Raw genomic sequence first — 26,750 nt, 5'->3', positions numbered from 1 at the left:
GCGACACATACTGAAACTTACAGGCAGTGGAGAAGATATTTTGAAAACCACAGCTACAGCAGGGGAGGAGTCAGAGCTGACAGTCAATGGAAAGAGGAGACAGAACACAAGCACATATAGTCAGTGAAATGATGAGATAGCACAAGCACAGTGGAAGGGGAGCTGTGTCATACATAAGCAATGAAGGAAAGATAGGTGGTGTTGGAGGGGAATTGCTACAAATGCATCAATGAAAAGCAATATAGAGGAGAAACCATCCCTCAGAAACCATGGAGGTGTGATACGACTCATAGGAAAATACAGGGTGGAGACAGACAGTGGACAAGGGATGCTAGAGTTTATAGTCACTAAAGAAGTGTGCACAGTACCTTTATCTGTTCCTGTGGAGACAACTTCCCCATCTGGAGCTGGTTTTCGAAGGATTCAACCTATAGGTTGGAATAAAAAAGTTCTGTAATGTTATGTTTTGCACATTATAACCCGGGAGGGCATCCTGGTATGAGTCTAACCACACCTAGGGCCTACTGGGACTGCTCGAAAAGCCAGGTCTTCGGCTGGAATTCAAGAAGGGAGGAGGAGGCTCTTATGTGTAGCAGCAGCAGGCCATTCAATGCTTTAGGAGCCACATAGGAGAAGGCTTGGCCACCGGAACTGGTTTTCCGTTTGCGCAGGATTTGTGCCAGTGAGAGTCTGGATGAGTGGAGGTGTCTGGAAGGTTTGTGAAAGCTGATGCAATTGTTGAGTTATGCTGGTCCAGTGTTATGTAGAGAGTTGAAAGTGATGAAGAGCTGAATAATGAAGAGTTAGAATTGTGCTCATTTGTGAATGGGGATCCGAGGAGCTCCTTCGGATGCTCTGTGACTAGTGCAGCGTGGGAGGTGGAGAGTGATTCTGGCCACTGATATCTGAATTCTGCAGCCTTCTTGGGAGTTTTTTTAGCACACACATCAAATATAAGCCAAGTGTGCAATCCAGAGACTCACTTTACCAGATCACAGTGGTTTCAGATCAACTCTACAAAATAGTGAGCTATGGAAGTGGGTACCATTCATTTACTAACTCACTCACTCACCATAAACTCTTAGCCACACCACTATCAACTTTTACCAACTTTTTATAGCCACTGGAAAATAAACTCAACAAAGTATTAGCATAGGTGATTGTAGTTTGGATAAATCAGCCTCCTTAAAAGACAGCACTTGCCTGTCTCTGGAATTTCTCTGCCTGCCTTGCAAGGGTCTGCGTCAGGTACTCTCCTGGAGAGGGCTCATCACCGTTACGAAGTTCATCAGCACTAGACACATCGTCTGCTTGTGGGGGTGTTGGGGGTGGCTGGGGAGCAGCAGTGCGTTCGCCTTCTGAGGGGCGAGACTCTGAAATAAAACAAGTGTGATCAAGAAATCATGAGCAGTCTCACAACTATGTGTCCAGTTAGCAATCGGAGAAATATACATTGCCCAGTTCTAGGAGCCATCTTGTAAACCCATCCTCTTGAGCTCAATCTTTCATAGACTTGAACATGTGTTAAACATTACTTTCTGCCTCTGGATCAATTAATGCTCATCGATGAAATTAGAAAATGATTTTCACAGCAAGTTGAATCTGTAACAGATATCATTGCCTGTGGAAAACTGTTTGTATAACTGATATTTCCAAACCCAGCATAAAATCTTTCAACGTTTCAATAGTCTGCGATCTTCTTTCTGAATTTGTTGAGGTTACGAAAGAATTGGGATAGGAGATCACAGCCTACTGGAGCTGAAACGGATATTAGTGTTGGGTTAACATTGTTAAAGGACAGTGATCTTTCGGTCTCCAGCATAAAATCTTTCTGAAACTCCTTATTGTGTGAACTCTCTCCTCAAACGTAGTGATGTTAACAAGCGAATCATAAAGAAATTCACAAGTTACTGATTTTAACAATATATTAATAACATGGTTAAATTGACTCTAGCATTATATTAATAACTTGGTTAGTTTGTTACTGTAAATAAATATTTAGAGATGCAAGAACTGGTAGCTTCCTTTTTGCTTATGTTTCAACTGATGTGACCATATGTTGAAGGGATGAAGTTCACAAGATGCTGAATGGAAAAACAATATACTAGAGAAACATCTTTGCAGAAAACCAATTGTTCCATCTCTGTCGAAGGGAAGCATTGTCATTACTTTATAAAAAATATTCCCGCAAATGAATCTGTCGCACCACTCTAACAAAACACACATCAGATGCAAGTACTGGACATTTCAAGATCTTTCATAAAACCACACACCTCTTTTCAAACAGTACTCTCATGACTCTTTGCCCAGACAATGTTCTTGTAAAAGCACCTCTGCTCAATCTGTGTGCTCATAAATGCAAATGTGAAAAGAACACTCATAACTACAAATGTCACAGTCCCAAGAAAACTGTCTTAAATACACAGCCTATGCAACAAGGAGCAGACTTATTGATCCAGATCTCTACCAAATCCATCCACACATACATCCGTTCAGAAATCTCCATCGCCCACACGCCTCCCCAGGAATCATTCACACTTAGACACTTTTTGCCCAGACATACCTGTCTGACATTTTCACGCCTCTCCACTAAACATTCCTTTCCACACACCTTCATCCGGAAATTCCACACACCCTGGTCTGGAACCCATTATCCCAAAGCATCTTGAGTGTGTATCTCTGACTTGTGTGTGCAGATGGAAAGAGGTACCAGGGCAAAGTACTGATAAAATGTGGCCATGTGCTTCTTGGCATAATGCAACAATGCAATGTAATTTACAATGCACAATGCCCGAAAAAGCTGCATTTCCAGAACGCCAACTTCTTTGCGTCACGTTGTGGTGAACTGGGGGGCACAACCCATCATACAGTACATCAATCTGGGCTGCGAAAAATAGAATTGTCTAGTACGAAGGACAGTAGCAATACCATCCCTTATACTACCAGGAAAATTTGCAGAGCGCCATGGAGCAAGTTCGGTAGGGCCTGTAGGAAGTAGTTTGGAGGGTTTCTATGACAATTAGGGGGTTACTTATCTTCATTGTATTAGTTTGAGCCCTTTGCCATAGGCAAGTTGGGGTGACCTTACTATTGGACCTAGGTATAAGCAGTAAGTACACACCTTTAGCACTTTACCGTCTATAGCTAGGCAAAGTGTTCCAAGGCTTACTTGTGGCGGTGGCATGGATTCGAAATTCAGAATTCAGCAGCAGCAATAAAATCACTAAACAATGCTGCTGATCTAGCCAGTGCTTCTGCATTAGACCTAATACACATCCAAACACGATCCATGTAAATATTAATGGGCTTGACTAAACAAGCAATGTCATACAGACTTTACACAATCATGAGCAGTCTGCCTATTGCCTTTGACAACGGATTTTCATAATCAATCAGCAACTACCAATTGGCTTTGCCAAAGTTTGTCACAATCAATAGACCACTGCCTATCGTCATTTACAAAATGTTTTCATAAACAATAAGAAATTGCCTTTTGTCCATGACAGCAGGTTTTCACAATAAACCATCGCCTGCCTAAAGACTGTGATAAAGGGTACTTCCCAATTAATAAAACAGTGCCTACATGTTTTATGAATGCAAAATGAACAATTGATGGACAGAATGCTGAACAATCTCAAACATTCACCCAAGTACAGAGATCCGTGCCTAAATCCATCATTTATTTGCTCCCTATGCCATTCCAGTTAAACCCAGCCATATGCAAATCAGTCTTGACCCTGCTCCCAAGCTAGCCTAGTTGATGAGGGCTTGTACCCCCAAAGACAGTCCCAGGGTGCTTGTTTTTGGTCCAGGAAGGACATGGCTTAGCAGTTCGTGCTAGACATGAGGAGCAGGGTCAAGACTGATTTGCATATGGCTGAGTCCAAACTAGGGTGGCTTGGTGAGCAAAAGAAGGATTGATTAAGCCCAGATATTTGTGCCTGGGGTGAATGTTTGTAGTGTTCAGTATTCCTTCCATCATTAGTTCCTTTTGTTATTGTCGCCCTACATGAGAAGGGTATGCCCAGACATAGATCCCGTGCTCACTGCGCCACTGGATTCAAGTTAGTCTTGCTGATAAGGGGTGATGTCCCGAAACCGGTCCCAGGGTGCTTTTTCTGGTCCAGGAAGGGTCTGGCTCGGCAGCTCAAGCTGGACTGCTCCCATGAAGAGCAGGGTCAAGACTGATCTGCATATGGCTGAGTCCAAACTGGGGTGGCAGGGTGATGAATGTTTGCATTGTTCAGCATTCCGTCCATCATTTGTTGCTTTTACATGTTTTATGAAAGCATTCTTCACAATCAATTGCTTAATGCATGCAGGCTTTGACAACAGAAATAATGTGCAGACCTGGCAAGGGAAGATGTAGGGCCTTCTTAAAATTGCCCTGGATGCAGGAGTATTACATTCTGCACCCCCCTTAGACAACACTATTCACAGTCCTGAGGTTCTGACTTGAACCCTGAGGACTGCCAGAGAAATGAGGAATTTCTGGGTGAATTTGTATTCCAGGTCCAATTAGCCCTGTAATTCCTCATTAACCACTGGACTTTTTAACCAGACACTTTGACTGCTTTTCGCAGTGTAAAGTTCTGTAAACAGATGTGCGATATCATGTGGATCTCATAATTCTGATTAGACTGGTACCTCCTGTTTTCAGTACCATTTGCAGATCTGATCCCTTTGGAATCAGATAGGTCCTTCTAATCAAGCCCACATTGTATTCCTTTTTGAAACTCTGCGCAAAGAAGGCACACAAGGCACAACTGTGGCACAGTCGTGGATGCTGTTTGTTAGATTTGAAAGTGTTCAACAATATTTGCAAATCTTCTCAATAGTCCTGCGGAAGAGGACCTATATGGCCCACTAAGGGCAAACAGGGGCATACACTGGATTCACGAACCCAGGGGCTTGGCACAGTGGCTTGTAGGTCTGATCCTCCATCTTAGCCTAACAGTGATGATGTAGAGAGAGTTCCTTGATCCCTCTGCACAGCCCTCTCAGACAGTAGGCTACTGGGTTGGACAGAATGTTCTCCTGCAGGGGTACACTCTTTCACCCATGTGCACCAGTTGCCTTCCTCTTTCAAGGCAAAGTCAGGCAGCCCTTCCATAAAAGCTCATGACCACAAGTCCTTCACACAGTTTGTAGACACCAGGAGGCTCGGCTGAGGATTCTATTGGCAGGTGTTTCTCTATGGGATACAGTCCGGAAATACACCACAACCACGAGGAAGTTCCTTCTTCCAAACAGTCTTCGGCTTTCCTTGCAGAGCCTTGTTTCAGGTTTGTTCGTACCATTAAACAGAAGCTAGAAAGCAAAGTTCCTACTCCTTGCACACAGAAATGTTCTCTCCCATGTTGGTTTATGGGATCTGGCACCACCCACACTAAAGCATTTAAGACACACACTCATCCTACCTCTTTTGTGCACAATGAACATACACTCTCCACCCATGTTGCACAAGAATGGAGTAAAGGTCCCAGTAAATTGAAATTAGCAGATCTTCTTACAGGAAAGGTCTGAAAGCCCATCTCCCTGGGAGGTAACAGACAAAAGGGTCTGTCCCTTCCATTATAAACATTGATGCGCCATTGGCAGTCTCTCTCTGCCCAGGGAGAGGACAGATGTCATTTTCAAAAGGAGAGGTGCAGTGTATGTGACCCACCCAATCTCAGAGCCATGCTGTGGGGTCTCAACTACTTTCAGGGGTGGTCCTCAGTGGTACATGTGTGACTGTTGTGTTCAATGAAGTGAAAATAAAAAATCTGCAGAGACAGAGTGGGGATACACACTCTCCAGAGTCAGGCAGGGGACACCGGAGACATTTCCATCCCAACATAACCCCACCTAATCTCTGGTCTTTGAGGTTAACTATAAGTGATGAATAAAGGATGCTGCTGCCACTGGCAAAACAAAAATGTATGGCATGGTATAAACAGACAGAAATAGAGTAAGATGCTAACGAGAACACCTTCAGTGGTACCACATATTTATGCTGTGGTTAGATCAAGTATGTTCAGGTTCCTAGGGAGAACTCGTTCAGTCGCATCCTACAATTAAATGAGGTGTAAATAGCTGGAGCATGTCTGCCATATAAAGCCTGACCTGGCTGGAAGCAAGGGGGGCTGTGTTGGACTACACAATATTATATGCTGGGCTATAGGAATATAAAGCAAGTCTAGGAAGTGTGTTACCTCCTTTCAGATTAAGAGCAGTCTGCAGACCCCTTCAATATCACACTTTTGTAGTTGCTTAAAAGTGAAGGTACGGGCAGCTTACATGTGGTAGAGAGTGTCTTAATTAAGTTAAATATCATTCAGCCAACGTTTGCCATGCCTTTCATGCCTACCTTTGGGTTAGGTTCTTTCATCCCCTTTGTTAACGTTCACTGCAAAACCCACACAATATGGAAATACCAAACGCCTGAAACACAGACTGACTCTTGCTTAAAATAAATAAATCCATAAATAAATAGATTCATAGTGCAGCTCCTACTCACCTGGCTCCGGGCGCTCTGACGGGCTCTGGCTAAATTGTGCCACTTGGGAATGAGGGATGGTGAAAGCCATGACTTTTGACCCCTGAGACACAGCTCCCATTTGAACACTGTGACTCGGCTTTGGTGGATCAGAATACAGGTTAACCTAACAATATGAAAAAAAGTGTCTTGAGTATATTTTGGATAACAGTCTTCAACAAGAGTATTCATCCCTTCTACTAACATTGAACCAGCCACAAGTCCACCACCAAGAAGTAGACTTTTGACATTTAAGAATGTTGACTTATTCAAACAATTGCGTAGGCTCCTTCAAATCCTATACCACAGTTACTGTCTCTGGATGGAAATGTAATAACAGTACCCTAGTTACATTGTATGTCAGAGGCGCCTTGCACACCCTGTACAGTCAGTAGCTCTGACATATGAAAGAGTATGTATGAAAAAGTTACTTACATGTAGCACCAGTTCTCAAATGGAGAAATGTAAGTACGAATCTAACTAAAAAAGTTGCAGATTGCTATAGAACAGGAGAGTGAAATTAACATGAAGGGAGTATCAGAAGCTTGTGAAACCCACACCATCTATGAGCTATGAAATATGTAGTTACAGGAGAGTCAATGAGGACATACTGGCCCAATGAGTAGGGAACTAGAGTCTGATTTTGAATTCGGAGGATGGGATACTCTGTCACTCCCCCACCTTATTACAAGTGCAATCAGATATTATGCACTTGTGATAAGGAGGATGGGATATCAAGTCATGTTTGTGACCATGCAAGACATCAGCCAAACTCGAAATCAGGCCCTATGGCAGCCATCTTCCCATGTTAGTGCCACCGATTCTAGCAACCGTGATAAAGAAAAGATGAAGATGATGTTAAAGTGAACATACTTCAAGTACCATTTTGAAAAGGCCCTGTAGACTGAACTCTACTCTCACCTTTACAAGAAATACTTCCAGAGAACAACCCAACATTTATCTTCATAGGTGGGAGCAATATGAATAGGCTCAGATAGTGTATATGGTTGGTTGAGCAGGCTACACTGCATCACCTTCCATAGCACGTGCTCTCTAAAGGAATCATATTGGTCTGCAGTGCTGAAGTTCTGGTATGTTCCACAATTTCTAAAAGTCTATAATCAACAAACCTTCCTCTTGATCAACAAACGTTGAACATGCTAGATTTGCTTATTGGTGCCTACTGGGAACTAGGCCACGGGGAAACTACTGGTGTTGATGCTGTGAAAGTCCTTACAGAATTGTTCCGATAATAGATGCCACAGAGTCAAGAATGTATCCTGGTTCCTTTCTTGTGTCCATTGTCAGTGCCCATTGTAATGTATGAAGTCTTCGATGATCTTATGTAACTATTGTCTATATTGCACAAATAGTTTTTCCAGGTACCTTAAACACTTTGCATATTGAGTTTGAAAAAACATTTTCTTGATATTGACACAACATAGTGCATCCAATAAGATATTACTCTGACGTATACTCTGGCTACAACATGAAGATAGCTAATTTACAGACTTGTTATGATGCCTTGCAGGTGCTGGATACTAAGAGATGTTGCTTATTGGGTGTTATTTAGAACTTCAAGAGCATTCAACAACATTGACCAAATACAGTATCCAATAACATTTATAGGAATTGCTCGGATGTTAATGTCAGCATCTGGACCTGCATGGCTTCTCTTTTCTGACCCATGGTTTTTAACTGGTCAGGATGAGGGAATGCTGAGACAACCCCTATTCCTTTGGCCCTATGGGTGTACGTTTATATATTTCTAGATCCCAAATGGTTTCCTGTGGCCGGGATCTACAAGAAACATTGAGCTGAGTAAAGAAAACAGAGAAACTCTCCAACCCATTCTGGTTCAAATGAAAGTGTTGAAAAATGCATCGCTTTGACATCCAAAGAAAAAAACGAATGGGGAGGAGGATTTTCCAGATCTTTAAAGTAAAAAAAGTTTAACAATACAAAAAGCACACATTCTCTTGAGGAGATGGTGGTTGGGTTAAAGTGGGTGCATAAATCATGGTGCTGCATATGGTGAACTTATTGTGGTGTATGTTTATGTCTCATTGTTTCGCTTGCACCTTACGTGCACAGAATGGTATATGGAAGAGACTGAGCTACAGACACAGAACACATCCAAACAGTGAGTCGCAATCACCTGAGGAGCTGGAAGAAACAGGAGCACCAAGATTATCTGGACCAACTCAACACTGCATTATCTTCCTCTACTGATTTCAACTTTCCCATTGCGGTACCTATTTCATAGGCCCCACCGTGGGAAAGCTAAAGAAACGCCTGCCAGACAAGAGGAAACTCCTAATCTGGCGGGCAGTTCAACCGTGGGTTTGGTGGTGCTGGAGTGGGGCAGTCCCGCTCCTGCACCGCTAAACTCGTAATGAAGCCCTAAGTCTGGTTAGAGAAGAGATAAAAGTAGCATTCACTTCGGTAGCTTCTGCATGCTTCTGCAATGGGGCTTTGTTTGTACATTTTTATAGCAAAGTAGGAGCCGAGCCTGGACAGCCTCTCCTCATTCCATAAGACATCATTGATGATAAAGGCATATAAGGTACTGGTGCACGGGAAGTAAGAAACTCAGACCTGTTGCTGGAGGTACACGCTGAATGACTGTGTTCCAACTGATGACTCAAAGACAACATATGATTCTACGGGACACTACATTATTTGGCATAATATAAGCTTAGTAAACTAATACAGCCGTAACTGATGCATGAATGACATTTTAATCACTTTTGTTAGGAAATAGAATAATAATTAGGATGTGCATTAAATGTAATTGGGCCCAATCTAACATTTACCTTTGTTTGCCTAGTAACTGCTGGATTTAATAATAATTATGTTAATTCTGATACACTAGTTATAGATAAATACTGAATAATAAATAATAGTATGACTGTAAAATGTAAATGTAAATGTCGGAATTTGTAAAGCGCACAGCTACCTCCACCGGAGGTGTCCCGGCGCTGTCCGTATACCGCTTAGGAACCCTTCCTGGCTTTCCTGGGAAATGTCTACTCCTGGGCACCCCCCAGGTGCAGCCAGGCATCCCAGCGCTTTTGGGGCCGTTGTGGAGACTAAGCAAGCTATTGCCCAGAGTTGCAGCGTGGGACCCATGATCAGAACAGGTACTGAGGCGAGAATATCCAGTCAGGGGAATTAATGAGCCGGACTCCCGAGGCGGGAATCGAACCCTGGTCCCTGGCCAGATCTCTGCATCAAGGTCTGCCTGCTCTAACCATTGAGCCACACTTCTCCACTGTAGAATACCAGTCGTTGTTTGCGTATGCTGACTTAGGGATACAAGGGCAAGGCTTAACATTATCACCACCTGCAGATAAGAAATTCTCCAACAGATTTGCCTGACTCCTAATGCTCTCTGTCTAACTGAATATTACTCACCTGAAGAGGAGTGAGAGACACATCTATCGGGCGTGGCCCCAATATTATTAGCGTGAACACAGTAGAACATCTTCCTGCCAACCACCTATGAAAGTGATACCATTGTTACAGATAAAGGTTTCTGTTATTGTTTTTTGTAGGTGAAAACAATCAGTTATTTGTTTTCATTTCAATTTGTTAGTGTGCCATTAACTGAAGAAGTGGTTAAAGGGTGCTTGAGGCAGCCTGTGCAGCATTTCCATTGAAGTAACAACATAGCGGGAATTGTATTACCTGCTTCCTAAAGTGCAATAAATAAAAATAAAAAAATACAGTCTATGTTCCCTCGGGTGAGTACAGTGCTTTTGATTTTTGCCATAAATATCAAGGTTTAAAGCATTGTTTTCTTAAATATCATGGCATTTAATATAATCATTTTTAATGGCATAATTGTAATGTGTATGAATATTTTTTTTTACAAAATAATTGTTTTGATATGTGCTATTTTATATTTTTTGGTTCTTACCTTTTAATTTAATGTTTTTCAGTTGAGGATTATCTTGGGCGTTGGGGTGGATAGTGTTTTATTAAACATAAATAATTATTTTATTACAACGGTTTCAAAATACATTATTATTTAGATACGTTTTAGTTCGTTTAACAATTGGGGATGATTAATTTAGGGTGTATAAGATGTTTTACATTTTGGGGTTTTATTGGAATATAGGGTGGGTAATGTGTTTTAGAGTGCGCACATATATATGTGGTATTTGTTGTTTTAAAAAAATGGGCATCTTTTGGAGGTTTATAGTTTTGAGGGTATTTATACATTATTTAATAAATATGTTGTCAATTGTTACTATAGTAAATGATTTTCTAATTGTTTAATTTACATACCTATGTGGGACTCATGTATTTTGGGCTGTGTTTTTTATGGTTATACTATGGGTTATATGTTTACTTGGGTAGCAGCTAATGTGTTGATAATATTATTTTAATACTTTCAACGTTTTATTTTATATCTTTGTGGTTTTAATGGTTAGAAATTTATAAAAAACATACTGTAGTATATTTATTTAGGGTAATGTTATTTTAAAATATGAAAACATGTGTATATGAATGTATGTGTTATACTTGTAATTTTTGCAGTTTCATTTCTTTTATATACAATACCATGCAATAATGGTAGGGTATGTGTTTCGAAATTAAAGTATAGTATTTGTGATCCATTATTATTAAATTGAAAAATGTTTTTATTTCAACACCATCCCCAAACAATTCTAAAATTGAAATAGTTTGTTTACATTCCATTAAGAGTAAAATTGTGATCATCCAAATGTATATACCTTCCTCAAAATGTGCTGGACTGGACTTACAATAGTAAATATCATCCTCTCACAGCATATGTATGCCTTCCACCAATGTTTGTGAGATTGGAGTTAAAATAGTACATCTCACCCTCGTTGTATTATTCACTGGACCCAATTTTTGATGGACTGGGGTCAGAATGGTAAATAGACCTCTCCAATGAATGCATTTCACCTAATATTTGTGAGAAATGAGTTAGAATAGCAAATCCATTCTACTTTAATTTATCAAACTTCTACAATTATTGTTTGACTGAAGTGAGTCTAGTCACTTTTGTTTATGCACTTTTTCCAGTTTTAGTTGGATTGGAGTGAGAATAGTAAATGTCACGCCCTTGAAATGAAATGAAAATTACATTTATAAAGCGCTTGAATGCGGTGGCGTCTTGGTGCTGAAAGTGGCAAGACAGTGGTGCTCTGCATGTTGATGTAGCTAATTTAGGAGGGAAACAGCCAGGATTTAAGTCATTTCCTAAAAGGCTGCTAGTTAGGTTGCAGCCTCATGACAGTTGGCATCTTATTCCATAGCGTGGATGCACGGTAGCAAAAGCTCCTGCCACCCCATCTAGCTCTTCGAAATTTGGGAGTTTGAACAAGACCAACATTAGTTGATTTTAGGTTCCTCATAGGCACATACCTTGGGAACAATTTTGGGATGTCAGTAGCTCCGCCGCCATAAAGTGCCTTATGGACCTGACAAAGGGCCTTAAACTACACTCATTGCTGAAAGGGGAACCAATGTAATGCTCTAATTCCTGCTGAGGTAGAATGACCTTTGGGGATATTTAAAAGCAGACGAGCAGCTGCATTTTGTGGATACTGTAATTGGACAACTGAGCTTTGTAAATGCCCACACCCTTCATTTATCCACTTTCTCTCAATTAGTTGAAGTGGAATTAGAACAGGAAATATCTCCCTTTCCATGTGTGTATCCTTCATACTTTTATGACAAGGCACAGAGGCTAAAATAATAATACCCTCCTTTATTGTGCCCAAACAGCAGCAAACACTTAAGAACATTCTGAAACCTTAGCAACATTCCAAACGCTTTAAAACCACAGAACAAGAATTGATTGCTTCTCATGATCTGATAAGTACTTTGAGCACAGCGAGGAAAATGCATGTCTGCTTTGTGGAATGGTTGGTCAGTCGTTGCTGAGAGTAGGGCCCACATGCATCATTGTGTCTTTTTGCATTTCTTAATTTGCGAAAAATAAGGAATCGCAAATTAAGAAATGCAAAATGATATGCATCAATATTTTCGGTATTCTTGTGGGATTCGGTAAAAATCGCATTTTTTACCGAATCCCAAAGAAATACCGATTTCTTAACTTAATTTTCGCAATTCCCATTGATTCCTATGGGCCAAAAGGCCCATAGGAGTCAATTGAAATTGCGAGTGGCACTTAGAAAATTTCATGGGTGCAGGGGGGGGGTCCAAAGGACCCCCCCATGCACCCCTGAAATGTACTTTTCAGCATAAGTTACATACACACATGTCCTAAGGACATGTGTGTGTGTAACTTTACAGTTTAAAAAATGCATTTTTGTGCATTTTTTATCAATTTCGCAATTTACCACGAAGTTGAACTTCGTGGTAATTTGCACTTCCAATTTTAAAAAACGCATATTTTTCTACAATGATGCATAGCATTTAAGAAATCGCACAATTGCGATTTCTTAAATGCTAACGCAATTTTAGAAATCGTAAAAAAGATGCGACTTCTAAAATGGCATGATGCATCCCAACAAGCACTTTTGCATTCGCAAACGGCCGATTTTAAGGAATCGCACCGTCTGCGACTGCAAAAATGCTTGATGCATGTGGGCCTAGGTTTGTTTGGCTAGGAAGCGTTTGTTTTAAGAACATGTTAGAGACAGCAAGCTTAATTCTTCAAAGAACAGAAAAGCTGTAGAACAGAAAAGCTCTATAATTTTGGAGGTTTGGCGCCACTAATAGGCCTGCATTATGACTGATTCAGCCACATTTTGGGATATTATTAGAAGGTTGCTGAGCAATGGATGGAGTTTATTCTTGTCAATTTTAAAATGTGGTGGGATTCACAAAGGAAGGGCAGCAAAATAATTATTTGGATAATAAGGTGGAGGCGTCAGTTAAAAGGGCAATGGATGTTTGACTAATAAGCTTTCTTCGAAGATGCAAGAGTGGTTTGGCAGTCCAGGGGGTCCCATTTGATGGATGACGAAAGATTTTGGGGTCCCATTTGATGGATGACGAAAGATTTTGGGCAGTGATTCTGGTCCTTCTTCGAGGGACAAGGATATGAATGGCAAACCTGTAAAGAGACAATATAAAAAGGAACAGGACAACTTTGGGAGAATACGATGGTCCTGTAAAGGCCGGGGAGGTGGGTGTTTTGAGGGAACATAAGGGAAAGGTAGACAGCTGAATGTGTCTAAAAAGGCAGAAAAAAGGAAGCATATATATGTTTTCTGTGATGATTCCTACTGTGGTGTAGTTGTGATATTACGCTGTTCATCTGATTTGGATGGTGATGAGGTGATTTTGTCAGTCAAGGAATGTAAGATTTTAGATGATGATGAGTTGGAGACATTAAAAGAGCAACATTTTAGTGGGCTCATTTGGTAAGGGTGGGTTCCCCAGCCGAGGACAAGGAATTACTTGTACATCATTTCTATAAGGATATAGACCCTAATAAAATCAGACTTTGTCCTTCTTGCCTCAACTCCAGATGGGTACAGAGAAAGGAGAGAGAAGTGATAGGAACGGAAGAGTGTAGAATGTGGACTTTCATGTATCTCTTTAAAATTGAGTGGCAAAGTTGCCCAGTTTTTAGGATATTCTATAGAATTTGCAGGGTGTCAATGCAGGAGGCTCCTCCAAGGGAATTGGTTTTCAGAGAAATCAAATGCAGACTGTTGAATTTAGTTTAGTTAAGTGAAAAAGTGGTGATTGTCTTATGTCAGAACTGTGAGCAGTGTTTTGTGAGCAATATTTTCCCAGCCCGAGAAAAAGGACAAAGGAAAGAGACCATTAACAAATATGAAGAGTTTAAATGACTGGGTGATGTACAGACATTTCAAGATGAAAGGAATGCATCTACTAAGAGACATGTTATGGATAGGACATTGGTTACCCTGGTTGGTTTAGAAGGATGCCTATTCAACAATCTTAATTTGCAGGGATCCTCAGGATTATTGCAGTTTTGTTAGGCAGGACAAATAAGGAGATTTAAGAGTCTGTTGTTCAGCCTTCCATCAGCACTGTGGTGCTTTATGAAGGTGATATGGCCTCTGGTAGCATGGTTGAGGTCTCATGTGGTGAGGTTAATTTTCTATTTGGATGATATTTTGATTATGGTTCAAGTATGAATAAAGTAGTAAGACACACCAAAGTGGCAGTAAAAAAGAGACTAGATTTGTCAGGAATTAGAAAAAGTCAAGTTTGATTCCATCTCAGGGGATGGGTTTGTGATGTGAACGCAGCAGAAGGAGTGTTGATGTTGCTCGGGTTAAGTTCAAGACATTTCGGAGAGATATGAAGATTTCTCATTGAGGAGGTTACTCGGATGTCCTTTGCAACTAATGTTGTTGTCATCAATACAAGCTATATTCCCAAATCAGTTGCATTATTGAGCCATTTAGAGGGTAACAAGATCTTCTATGAGAATGTGAAAGAGATATTCAGAAAAGATCCAGTTAACTCAGGAAGCCAGTGAAGAGTTCAACTGGTGCGTAGTGAACATGAAGGAATGGAATGGGCAGACAATATTTGGGGAGTTGCTACAATTGGAAATAGAGCTGGATGAAAGTTTAGAAGGTTTGAGTGAAAGTACTCGAGAGACAGAGACAGGAGGAAAGCAGTCAGAGAGAGAGACATATAGATTGTTTAGAGTTATTAGTGTTTTTCTTTGCAGTCAAGAGGCTGAATGGGCACATATCTCCGTATACTACATTTTTGGGAGATAGACAATTTCTCAGCAGTCAGATATGCCAACAGATTGGATAGTCTTCAATCGAAGATGTGGTAGAGTTTGTGAGTTTCTGTCTTGACAGAGGACTATTAGTCCAAGCTCAGTATATTCCTAGCTTGATTAATTCTGCGACAGATTGGTAATAATGATTTTCGAAGTGGGTGACCCAATAAACCCTTGTGAGCTTGGGCTGTAAATGGTTTTAAATATTTGCCAACAAGGGAATTCGTTGATATATAAATTACAGGTAATTGACCAGCAGAAGTCTTTAAACTTGAAATCAATTTGAATAAATCACAACCTGTTGTACACTTATTTAGCCACTTCAATTTTTGGCACAATGGTAAATACTCTTCAGAACAGATAATGCTACACGGGAAATAGGTTCAAAGAAATTTTATGTAAAAATTATCATCATTCAGGGTGCATCATTCATATCTTCAAATAGAAGAAAAACAAGCATTTGCAATGCAATAGGTCTCGCAGTAGCAAAGGTTAAAGTTGTTGGTATTGTAAATGGCATTGCTTTTTATCTATTTGGTTTTAAAAGCAATAAATATATACAAAAACGTTATTTATAATGTTAGTATGTGGTAGTGGGGCAAATGTGTTGTAGGAAATATAGTCAATGCACGTCGGATAAGACGCTATAAACTACTGCCACTCCTTATAGCCATGGATTAATATGATGTTTTGCCAAGTGTGTTTTCTGTTGCAGAACACATAACATGATTGCCAACTGATGCTGAAAATAGTTCCCCAACAAAAAATGCTGACGACCAGCTTTCAGAATTAAATCAGTTGGATTTGTGAATAGAACAGGCGCTGCATACTGTGTTCTGTAGCTTCTTATGTAAGTGTCACATGCTGCTTTCGAGAGCAAAGAGCGTGTGCTTTGACCTGGCCCCCACCCACCAAAGCCTGAGCAGCTTGCTGGGGTCACCTTAGTATTTGAAACAACTAGGACTTCATCGCCAATCACGCCTCTGTGTTCACACACAGCAGCGACACCTAGCGGCCCAGGACCCTCATCGGCAGCACAGAGACAGCTGACATGGTTAGGTGTTGCTGCTTTTATACATCATCCTACCAACGGAGGGCAGTGACAACAGTCAGTAGTTCTGCTAAACCAGCCAAAGTGGGGTAGTGGTGTCCAACCCAGCAGGACTAACAGCAGTTCTACAACCACAGCAACACCTATGCACCCACACTACCACCACAGCGCACAAAAATACTGACCGCACCAACAGAGAGAATGTTGGATACTGGTACACACCCACCACAGAGCGCACAAAACAAACACAATGGCAGCGCTTGCCAAAAGAAAGGCCGCTCTGCATACCAGCAGACTACCACCACATTAGCAGAACTAGGAAAGAGAGTGTCAGCACAAAGATGCAGGGTATCATGGGTAACCAAAAAAGTGTTTATTGTATCCGCTCATAGCATTTCAACAATAAAATGTGTACCAGCAACCAGTTACATAAGAAGCTTTCTTTATATGACCTCAGAACAGGATGTAGATTCTATGGATGGTGGCATACGTGCTCACTGTGATGAACTGATAGGACACAAATTGATACGACAGCGCACAATAAACACACAACGCTATGTCGCAAAAGTGTCTGCACGTGGGTGCCACTGTCAGTTGCTGCCTAGTTAAAGCTGCCACTGTCAGTTGCTGCCTAGTTAAAGCTGCTAGACTGCACACCACACACTTTAAAGCAGAACACACGCACCATCTACGCACAATCCAGGCGTCCAGAGACCACTCACAGCTGAAGTGAGCTGCATGCAGGCTGTTTGAGGACACAGTTCGTGTGAAACAAAAATGTATCGTAGGGATGCACATTTTCAGGTGTGTGTGTGTGGGCGGCTGTATTTCCATTTAAAGCACTGCCCTAAACACGTGCCTTTCCTTCCAAAAACCGATTCGGTATGGGTATGGTTTTCTAAAGCCATTGAGCGGTTTGGCAACATGTTACCAAGTTACTACATAGGTTTACTATATACCAAAAACACATTTATAGGTAGCAAACCGTGCAATTAACAAAATGACAGAGTTTGCGAACAGTAAATGTGTTATGCACCAAAGCCATCAAGTATTCAGAAGAACAACAAATTAGCTACATGTGGACAGACACCCCTTTCCAGGAAGCAGTGAAGGCAGTTCTAATGTTACAAAGAATGCGCGTGCATGCAGTGCGCTGCCAAATGGGATTTAAGCCATATGTTACAGGAAACAAGGACGCTATTTTGTACCTTGTAACATAGATGATGCAGGCCCTTCTTCAACATTCTCGGCACAAACGCCTCCAATAATTGTCCCGGCTTCCGCTTGCAGTTTGCGGGCTGCGCGGGGCCGCGCGCTCTCCGGCGGAACACAGAACAGAAACAGAAAGCAGCCCGGGCTGAGTGAGAGGGCGGGGGCTGCCCGCGCATGCGCGTTCCCAGCCCCGGTGCCAAAGCGGAGTGCGCCATCTGAAGTCCCGGGTCCCAGGAGGGGGCCCGGGTGAAGACCAGCGCTGCGGAGGAGACACGGAACACGCCGAAAGAGCCCGGTGAGTGGGGGGGGGGGTGTACGCGCGTGTGTCTGTGTGTGTTCAAGTGTGTCTGTGCGTGTGTCTGTCTGTGTGCGCGTGGGTCTGTTTAAGGGGGAGTGCGTGTGTGTATGCAGTGTGTGTGTGTCTGTGTATGCGTGTGGCTGTGCGCGCGTGGGTCTGTTTAAGGGGGAGTGCGTGTGTGTATGCAGTGTGTGTGTGTCTGTTTATGCGTGTGGCTGTGCGCATGCGTGAGTGCCAAAGCGCGCCCACGAGGTCAAATCTCCGGCAGGAGAAGCGCGTGACAGTCTGCTGTCCACATTCCCCCAAAAGTGATAACATAAGTTGTCTCGCCCTAGACAGCAAAAGCTTTGCTTTTGCTTTCGTCTAGGCGAGACCTAAAAAAAAAGAAGAAAAAAGAGAATAAATCAATATACAATTGGACAAGAAGTAAATTAATTGTTCTTAAAATCCAGTTGCGTTGAATTCCACTCTTTAGAGATATATGGCAGCAGATCTTGTCGGATGTACGACATTACAAAGCATGCTTTTACCACGCATGCTTTTACATCGCGGTTTTTACAACGCATAGCGCTTTGGGGTGCTGGATAGTGAATAGTTTAATTTACTATTCCAACTCCAGTCCCCGTGGACACTAGGGAAGGTTATTGGATAGTAAATTAACCTATTTCCTATCCTAGAGCGCCCCCCAGCGCAATGCGTTGTAATGGTTTGCGTTGTAAAAGCTGCGATGTAAAAGCATTGCGTGGTAAAAGTTGCGTTGTAAGTGATGTTTCCCGATCTTGTCAGATAAACAAAGACCACGTTGTCCAGAACAAAACTGTCTAAAAAGATGTGGATTTTTTAAGTGACTTAAAACATCCACATCTTTTTAGACAGTTTTATATCTCTAAAGAGTGGAATTCAACGCAACTGGATTTTAAGAACAATTAATTTACTTCTTGTCCAATTGTATTTTGATTTATTCTCTTTTTTCTTCTTTTTTTTTTTTCTTCTATTTGAAGATATGAATGATGTACCCTGAATGATGATAACTTTTACATAAAATTTCTTTGAACCTATTTCCCGTGTAGCATTATCTGTTCTGAAGAGTATTTACCATTGTGCCAAAAATTGAAGTGGCTAAATAAGTGTACAACAGGTTGTGATTTATTCAAATTGATTTCAAGTTTAAAGACTTGTGCTGGTCAATTACCTGTAATTTACATATCAACGAATTCCCTTGTTGGCAAAGATTGGTAATAAAGCAATTTCCTGAATTCAAGTGTTTGGTGGTTGGACAGAGAGGTGTTCTTGAAGATTCAGGATCTTGTAGCCCATTCTAGATGGAGCTGTTTGTGAACAGATTGCATCCCGAGTTGGAGCATTACTTCAGTTGGCATCTGGACCTGATGGCAGAGAGGTTAAATGTTTTCACATAGGATTAAGGGAGGTCAGTGTGATGCATTTCCTCCATTTGCAATGATTCCAATGGAAATAGTAAGACTAAGGAGATGCAAGGGTAGTCTAGTGTTGGTGGCTCCACTGTGGAGGTCGCAGGCTTGGTTCTGGTTGGTAATGGGAATGATGGTGGACCATCCAATCATTTCACCTTGGTTTCCAGTGCTGTTTACAGGCCCTCAGTGTAAATTTCACGAGTCGGTTTGAGGATCATTTGCAGTTGGCGTGGATGATCTCAAGAGTCTGGAAAGTGATGGACCTTTCTGAGAGACCATCAGGAATTATTAGTAAAGCATGAGCTTCAGGAACATCTAAAACATGTAGACTGTCTTTGAGTATACAGGTATGTTTGAGCTTGAAGAGGAAATAAAAATGATCCCTTTTCAACTGCACTGGGAGTAAAATTTTATTGTAAGCCTTTGAAATGACAAAATATTGGCCTTCATGGCGTGCCCTAAAATTCAGATTTTCCTCAGTGGAAGGAGTAGAAAATCACAATTTTTTTAAAGACAAAGAGGCAAATATTACGCCTATATTATCCAAGCAAGAAGCTTTTCTCTAATGCATCAGAAACATGGTGAGAAATGTTGTCAGAAGTGTGAGAAGATGGCCTTATTTTTACCATGAGCAGGCTGTTGGGGTACATACTTCCCGTAAAGAAATAAAAGAAGGAAGATGGATGCCTGTTCCATGCTTTTAAACAGTTAGGAACGTTAATAACGTTCTAGGGTGTTCATAAGTGTTTGCTGCTGTAAGGGGACTATAAAAAAAGAATTCCATAATATTAGCCTTAATGTCTTAAATACAATTATGATTTTCTACCCACCCTACCCTGTTCTCCCCTCCCCTGATTTATAGACTTTCCCCATTGTTTGTAGGAATGGAGTTTGAATATTATATTGCACCCCCTGTGTTAATGGACTATGACACATTTTTTGTTGTATTTGATTGAAAATAGTAAATCTCAACCCTCTGAATAGTGCATTTTCCCCAATATCCGTTAGGCTGGAGATAGTATATTAGAACATTGGAATGTTGGGAGCTCCATTGAAAACAATGGAATGCTCCGGGCTTATAATGGCTGGTATAAGCCTGGAGCTCCAACATTCTAATGTTTCTTTGTTCACAGCTCTGGCTGTGAACTACGGCTTCAGGGAACCTGAGGGGATTCCAATCCCCTCGTGCTCCCAAAAGGCTTTGTTTTTTTGTTAGAACATTCTGTCCTCTAGTGACAGAATGTTCTAATAGCCTTATAGCCCTTCATAGATGGGCTATACCGCTATTAAAGTCCCTCTCCCTTGTTAAAGGCCCTCACCTTCGGCTCGGGGCGTTTAACGCTGGAGAGGGCCTTTAATAGCCGTTATAGCCCTCTACGGCGGGCTATAAGGCTATAGTAAATTCCACCCACCAAATGTATGAACTTTCTCCAGATATTCGTAGATTGGGGTTAGAATAGTAAATTTCTGTTCCATTGGAGATAGAATGATACAGCCCAGCCCCTCGATTTATTCACTTTCCCCGATGTTTATTAGAACTGGAGCTAGATTAGTAAATCTCACCCTTTCATTCTTGCACTTTCTACAATTTTAGTTGGATGGGAGTTAAAATAGTGAAAACCTCAGCTCTGATTTATGTACTTACCCAGGGCCAATTTCAGTGGTGGTTGAACTCTGTGGGACAATTCTTGTTGGCACTCTGTGTTCTAAACCTGGCATCCTGATTTGCCCACATTGTGTGCTCATGGGCACATGTTTTATTGTTTTATCTTCCTGTGGTTTGCTTCCTTTATCCACCAAACCTTGTGAGTGCTGAGCTAACTGCAGAAAAATAACAAATAACTTGCAGCTCCCATCAACATTCCTTTGTGACTTATGAACTACACATAGCAAAAGGATCTCTCTGACAAAAGCAGCAACCCACTCAACTGCCTACATAACATGCAAATCTGTGATCTGCATGTTACACACTGTGCTTTGCAGCAGGCACAGTAAACCGGTTCTATTTTATGATGAGGCAAAACTAGATCTGGACACACAGATCAACATTAACCACCATCATTATTTTGCCATTATTATTATGCCCTGAATATTGTTGGGCACACAAAGATCTCTGCAGCAGGTCCTTGGAATTCAAATAAGTCAGCCCAGCAAAGATAGAGAAAACGTGTGTTGTGTCTCACTAACACTGACTCGCCTCACAGGCCACCTCACTCTGGACCAGGTGGCAGCGCTGCACATTAGTATTGCTAAATAGTGGAAGGAGAGGTCATAGTCGACAGGGTGGTAAACACAAACAGATAGAGGCAGTCGCGTAGAGCTAGAGTCGGGATGGGCACAGTCAGGTCCTCTCCTGATGAATATATTCTGGCTGCCTGGAGTGGAGCCTGTCTGGCGGTCCGGTCACTGGGTATCTCAGATGGTCAAGAGAGAGTCTAAGAATCAGCAGAGCGCAGTAAAGGTGACCACACCAGGACTGCTGATGCCGATGAACATGAGAAGTAAAACCACAAGAACTTATGTAAGGGGAGGAGTTTTTAAGAAGAGGGTAGCGGGGTAAGAAGAGCATCACCTCACCAAAAATCTGCACAAGGCACAAATAAGCCCCAAAATGGCACCCGCCAGTTGAGTTTTTCCCCACATAAATTTGGAAAATATTGCCCATTTGTGCAGGAAATATCCCAATCGGGCAATACGTTATGTGACTGCATGAGCACTGTTGTCCTATTTTTTATTCCCACCATGTGACGGACGGAAATGAAAAACAGACATTGGCGCTCATTTTAGTCAGAGAGAAAAGGGTGCCCCCGTGCCTAGAGCCTAGTATGGCAGAAGCAGTCCACCACCCTAAAGCCAGCACTACACTTTCCCCAATCTTTGTACGACTGCAGTTAAAATAGTATATCTTGCCCCTTTTATTTATGCGTTTTCCCCAATGTCAGTTGTATTAGAGTTAGAACAGTACATCTCCTCTATTCGAATTGTGAAGTTTCCTCAATGTGTGCGAGACTGGAGCTAGACCAGTCAACTGGAATTAGAACAGTACATTTCACCACCATAGCCACATGAATTCCAAGCTGGAGATAAATGAAAGAAAATCGATTTATGTTAATGCCACATTGAATGCAGCTGTGAAATTGCTGAGAGCTGCCATTGAACAGAACCTTTGGGGTACCTATACAAAGCATGGAAGACCGAATGGTTACTGTTGGGCCCACTGGCTAGCTCTAGAAACTAGGTTGCAGGTTAGAGTGGCGTTCTTTATGCATGAAGCTGAACATTTTACCTTGGCTAAAATAAAAATAGTCCAAAAGGTCAAGAAGGCTTTGTCGTATAAATATTATTCCCACTGATTCTGTCTTAATCCTTTCGGAATTGACACCAACCATATAAATTGCCTACTTATTGCTCTTAATAATATTTCAACTCGAATTCTATTACTAAACATTTTTCTATAGGGTGCATTTTTTATGATTGTAGTTTTACATTTGAAACCTTTTTATCTAAGGGCCATGGTTTTATTAAAGTTCTTCTTTTAGTTTTTAAAGGATTAAGCTGCGGAAACAATGTTTTGAGAAACTTTGCAAGATGGAGAAGATGCCTGTGTTCAGAGGAGATGTCAACCTGTACATGTTCTGAGCATTGTCTCTGTGCGAGACTAGAGTGTGGGCTTTGAGAGGTTTACAAATGCTGATGGACCTAGAACGCATCCAAATGCACTTGTGGCCCAATGCGGCATTACAAACGAATTCATAAGTTAAGCAAATAAATATTTAGGTCATTTTTATGAGTGAATGACATTTGGTCTTTTTGCCCTTTGAACATTTGACCTCTGTTAGGCCAGATCTCTGGCAGAGTTAAATGCCTATGAGCCCTTGTTCTATCCTTGAATGACCAGCAATAGAAGCGGGATGGAGTACATCCCATATTTTTGCCAATTCTAGTGCGACTCTTGAGTGTATCACCAACCACATAGTACTAGTCTTCAAAATACACTACACAGAATGCTGCAATAGAAAGCATAGACAGCCCCCCAGATGCACATTCAGATCTGTAGAAATATTAAACTGCATGATTACTAGGCAAACTACAACTTATGCTTTCACAAGCTGCTTGACACAGATATTCATCACCCAGGAAATGGACAGGTGTACTGAATGAGATGACACAATTACTTTGCAAAGCCTTCTCCTGTCACCCCACAAACCCGCTACTCACTAAGGTTGACACACTCACCTCAAGGAGGCATGCTCCTTCTTCACCCCACCGACTGTCCATCTCCAAAAAACTAAATCAGACTCTGGTCTACAATGGAAACCTCAGAAATTTTTGAAAAACCATCTCCGACTACTGAAAGTGCTGCATTGTCAAAGCAATGGCAGATTCTACATTATATAACAATTAACAATAACAGAAGCACAGGTTCTCCATGCCAGAAGCGGTGCCAATTATAAAAGATTCTGTGAGGTTGAAACCTGGATAAAGACTAATTGTTGACTTTTAAAAAATCCTGTAATATTCAGCAGAAGACAGTGTCTTTCTATAATTGCTAAGATTTTTCAGGACCCTGTTTCTGGGTAGAGAAGGTAGAGAGATTGCAATACAAAAGTGGACTGAATACTGCTCCCTAAGGCTCGTGGTCAGAGGGCCCCTTCCACTGTAGCGGCTGTGTATAAATGCAGGGGTGTGAGTTAGCTTTGAATCTGATAAGTATTTTCAAGACTTTGCAGCCTGCCAAAGCTCTCAGCCATCACCACAGAGGACAGCAGAACCTACCACAGCTCTGTCAAGAAAAGAGGAAGGAAGAGGTCACAGCGAGAGTGAGAAATGAGCAGTTCGTCAAGAGTGGGCTTTCTGTAAGGCCTGGCTGCTCTGAAAAAACATCCTTGCTAAGGGCTTCTGCTACTAGGCGTCAAATTGTTTTACAACAAAAGTAAGTCTATTACGGGAGAACTGTGCAACAGCAGGAGGTGTGCACACAAGCAAAATTGTTTTCGTTAAATCTCAGGACAATTACTATTAAAATGAAAACATAGATGTGGAAAATAGCAGCAATTATATGTCATGCATACAGATTAGTATAGTGTCCTTTGAAACTACAGGTTTTTTTGCCTCTATTTTGCAATTTGACAATCTCTTCTAACAGTGTCCCTCTGTACGCACATACCTTCAGCTGACAAATACTAGCAAATTAATAACTAAATTTAAAGCTTTACAAGTAGGATCCAAACAATCATGGGCTCTTTGGAGGTATCTGCTCTGACCATATATTTGCCACTCTAAACTGTGTTGCTTCCAGCTTTCACTATGTAAGTCACCTACTGCATAGCACAAGTTTCATCTGAAGTCACTGTAGGAGTTGCTAGGTGGGCCTGTCCAACTATCCAGGAAAGCAGAAATTCACTTGAAATGACAATTATGGCAGGGCACGCTCTATCCAGGTGATACAGAAAATGGAGTTGTGTACAGCAGGCCAAAATCTAAGTGTCACTGATCGTGGATTGAGAATTTACATTTATGGCAGGTCGTGGTGGATCTAGGGCAGTACAAGGTGGCCGGTGAAGTCTCACTTATGTCAGACCATGTTCTATGCAGTGATATCAAAAAAGGTCAGTGAGCCACACTCATAGCAGACAATGTGCTTTACAGAGTAGTAGGTGGTGGCTGCTGTGTAGGGAAGTAAAGGGTAGGTGATTAAGGCATATTTATAGAAGACCAGGATTACCTCTAGAAGTAAAAAGTAATAATGAAGTCACATGTTTAGCAAAGATTCACAGGCAAGCTGAATCTGAAAAGATGATGTCAAATTTTGGATAGATCCTGGGTTATCTCAGCCAGCATAAGGCAGCTGATGGGTCTCTTTAATGAAAGAACATGGACAATTCAGGGAAGAAAAAGGCAGACATGCAACATTACATTTGGGCAAACACAGCCTGTCCTGGATAGGGGAAGGTGGCTGATGAAGGCATATGTATGATAAACCATGGTGGTGAGGTGAAGCAATCACATTTAGGGACGACCATGGGTTTTACGGGAAGGTAAAAGGTGGCTGGTGACTCCAGATTTGTGAAGGGCCATAACATATGTAAGGAAGAAGGTGGAGAAATAAAATCACATTTATGGTGGATGATCATTTGTCCAGTGAGGTTAGAAGCGACTGGTGAATTAATGAAATGTGCAAGCAGGTAAAAGGCTGGCGAGATCATGAACTGTTTCAAAAGAAAACCCAAGGTGTTGGGTTTAGAGACCTAGCTTAAAGACTGACGGCTCTTGACTCATGTAGTCAATGAAAAGCCTTGATGAAAGAAAATACTTTTTCTATCTTGAGTCCCCTCACTCACCAGCGTTTCCCCACGGTGACATGCTTCATCATAGGGGCCATCCCAGTCCTCTACGAACTGGGGCGAGCTGCGACTTGCGGAGTTACGTAGGAGCACTTGCAGTTAGACTATGTGTAGTGCAAATTGTGGGGGAGTGGGTGAAAAGAGATTAAAAATACCTTACTAGTGGGCCTTAAAACATTGTATTCTAGCTCCTAGGTTGGTATGTCTAAAAAAGGGGGTTGCACTGGGGAACCTAACTATAATGAGTTGGACCACAGTGTGAGATCAACATGTTTCGAGCTACCCCAAGCTCTTCCTCAGGACCACACAGGGACCAGCCCTGTGTTTGCCACTCCTAACGTTCCTAAATAGGAAATAGACAATAATGAAGTATAGAAAATTAGTGAATAAAGTGAACGCTGCTACTACGAAAGCAGGAGTTGATGATACATACGTTCCTAATGTCACGTTGTATACTTTTTAGTCGGAGAATCCGTGCTCCATGGTCTCGGGGGCGGTGTCTTCCTATGAAATAATCTTCATTTGAAGGGGTGCCGCGTCGTAGCACCTACTCTCATCCCAGCCGGACCGCATGTTGGGTGAGGGGACTCAAGAAAGAAAAAGTATTTTCTTTCTTCAAGGCTTTTTCATTGACTACGTGAGTCAGGAGCCATCAGTCTCTAAAACACCTTGGGTTTTCTTTTGAAATTACGTACCAGGAGGACCACCCTAGCGTTTTACTCCTCCAACTCCCCCTAAACTTGTACCGAGATTATGAACTGTTCAGTAAGGTAGAAGGTTGGTGATGTCTCATTTAGTTTAGATTGTCAAATATCCAGGTAAGTAGAAAGTGATTGGGCAAATCATATTCTCGGCAGACCTTGGACTATTCATGAGAGATAGGTGGTAGCTGGTAAAGTCACCTTTTGCCATACCACAGGCTAAGCAGGGAATTATGATGCGGCTGGTAAAATGACATTTACTATAGGCTATGAACTATAAGGTAAAGTAGGATGTGGCTGAAATTCATATTCATTAGAGGATGAGGAGGAAGATAAAGAGATGTTGTACTGGTGAGCCAAAGTTTTGATAGGCAATGTAAGGAAAGACACCCAAAATAAATATGTGAACTGATCTTAAACAAATATAATGTTCTCTATCAACATAGTATTTAGGAAAAGGTATTTATTA

At 41.6% G+C, this 26,750-nt stretch overlaps 1 protein-coding gene across 1 annotated transcript in view; it reads right to left on the bottom strand.

Annotated features, from left to right (window-relative positions):
- Nucleotides 1-26,750, bottom strand: part of AKNA (AT-hook transcription factor) — a 225,565-nt gene that overhangs the window by 132,924 nt on the left and 65,891 nt on the right. Inside the window, exons 5-7 of the mRNA XM_078642000.1 lie at nt 6,503-6,647; nt 1,204-1,373; nt 369-428 (exon numbers count right to left, since the gene is read on the bottom strand). Coding sequence (XP_078498126.1) covers nt 369-428; nt 1,204-1,373; nt 6,503-6,647 — 375 coding nt within the window. The remainder of the gene's footprint in view (nt 1-368; nt 429-1,203; nt 1,374-6,502; nt 6,648-26,750) is intronic.

The sequence above is a fragment of the Lissotriton helveticus genome, chromosome 5_1, assembly GCF_964261635.1.
Source record: "Lissotriton helveticus chromosome 5_1, aLisHel1.1, whole genome shotgun sequence".
In the NCBI taxonomy this organism is placed as follows: domain Eukaryota; kingdom Metazoa; phylum Chordata; class Amphibia; order Caudata; family Salamandridae; genus Lissotriton; species Lissotriton helveticus.
Note: the sequence above shows the minus strand (reverse complement) of the source record. Positions and strands in the feature narration are given on the sequence as shown.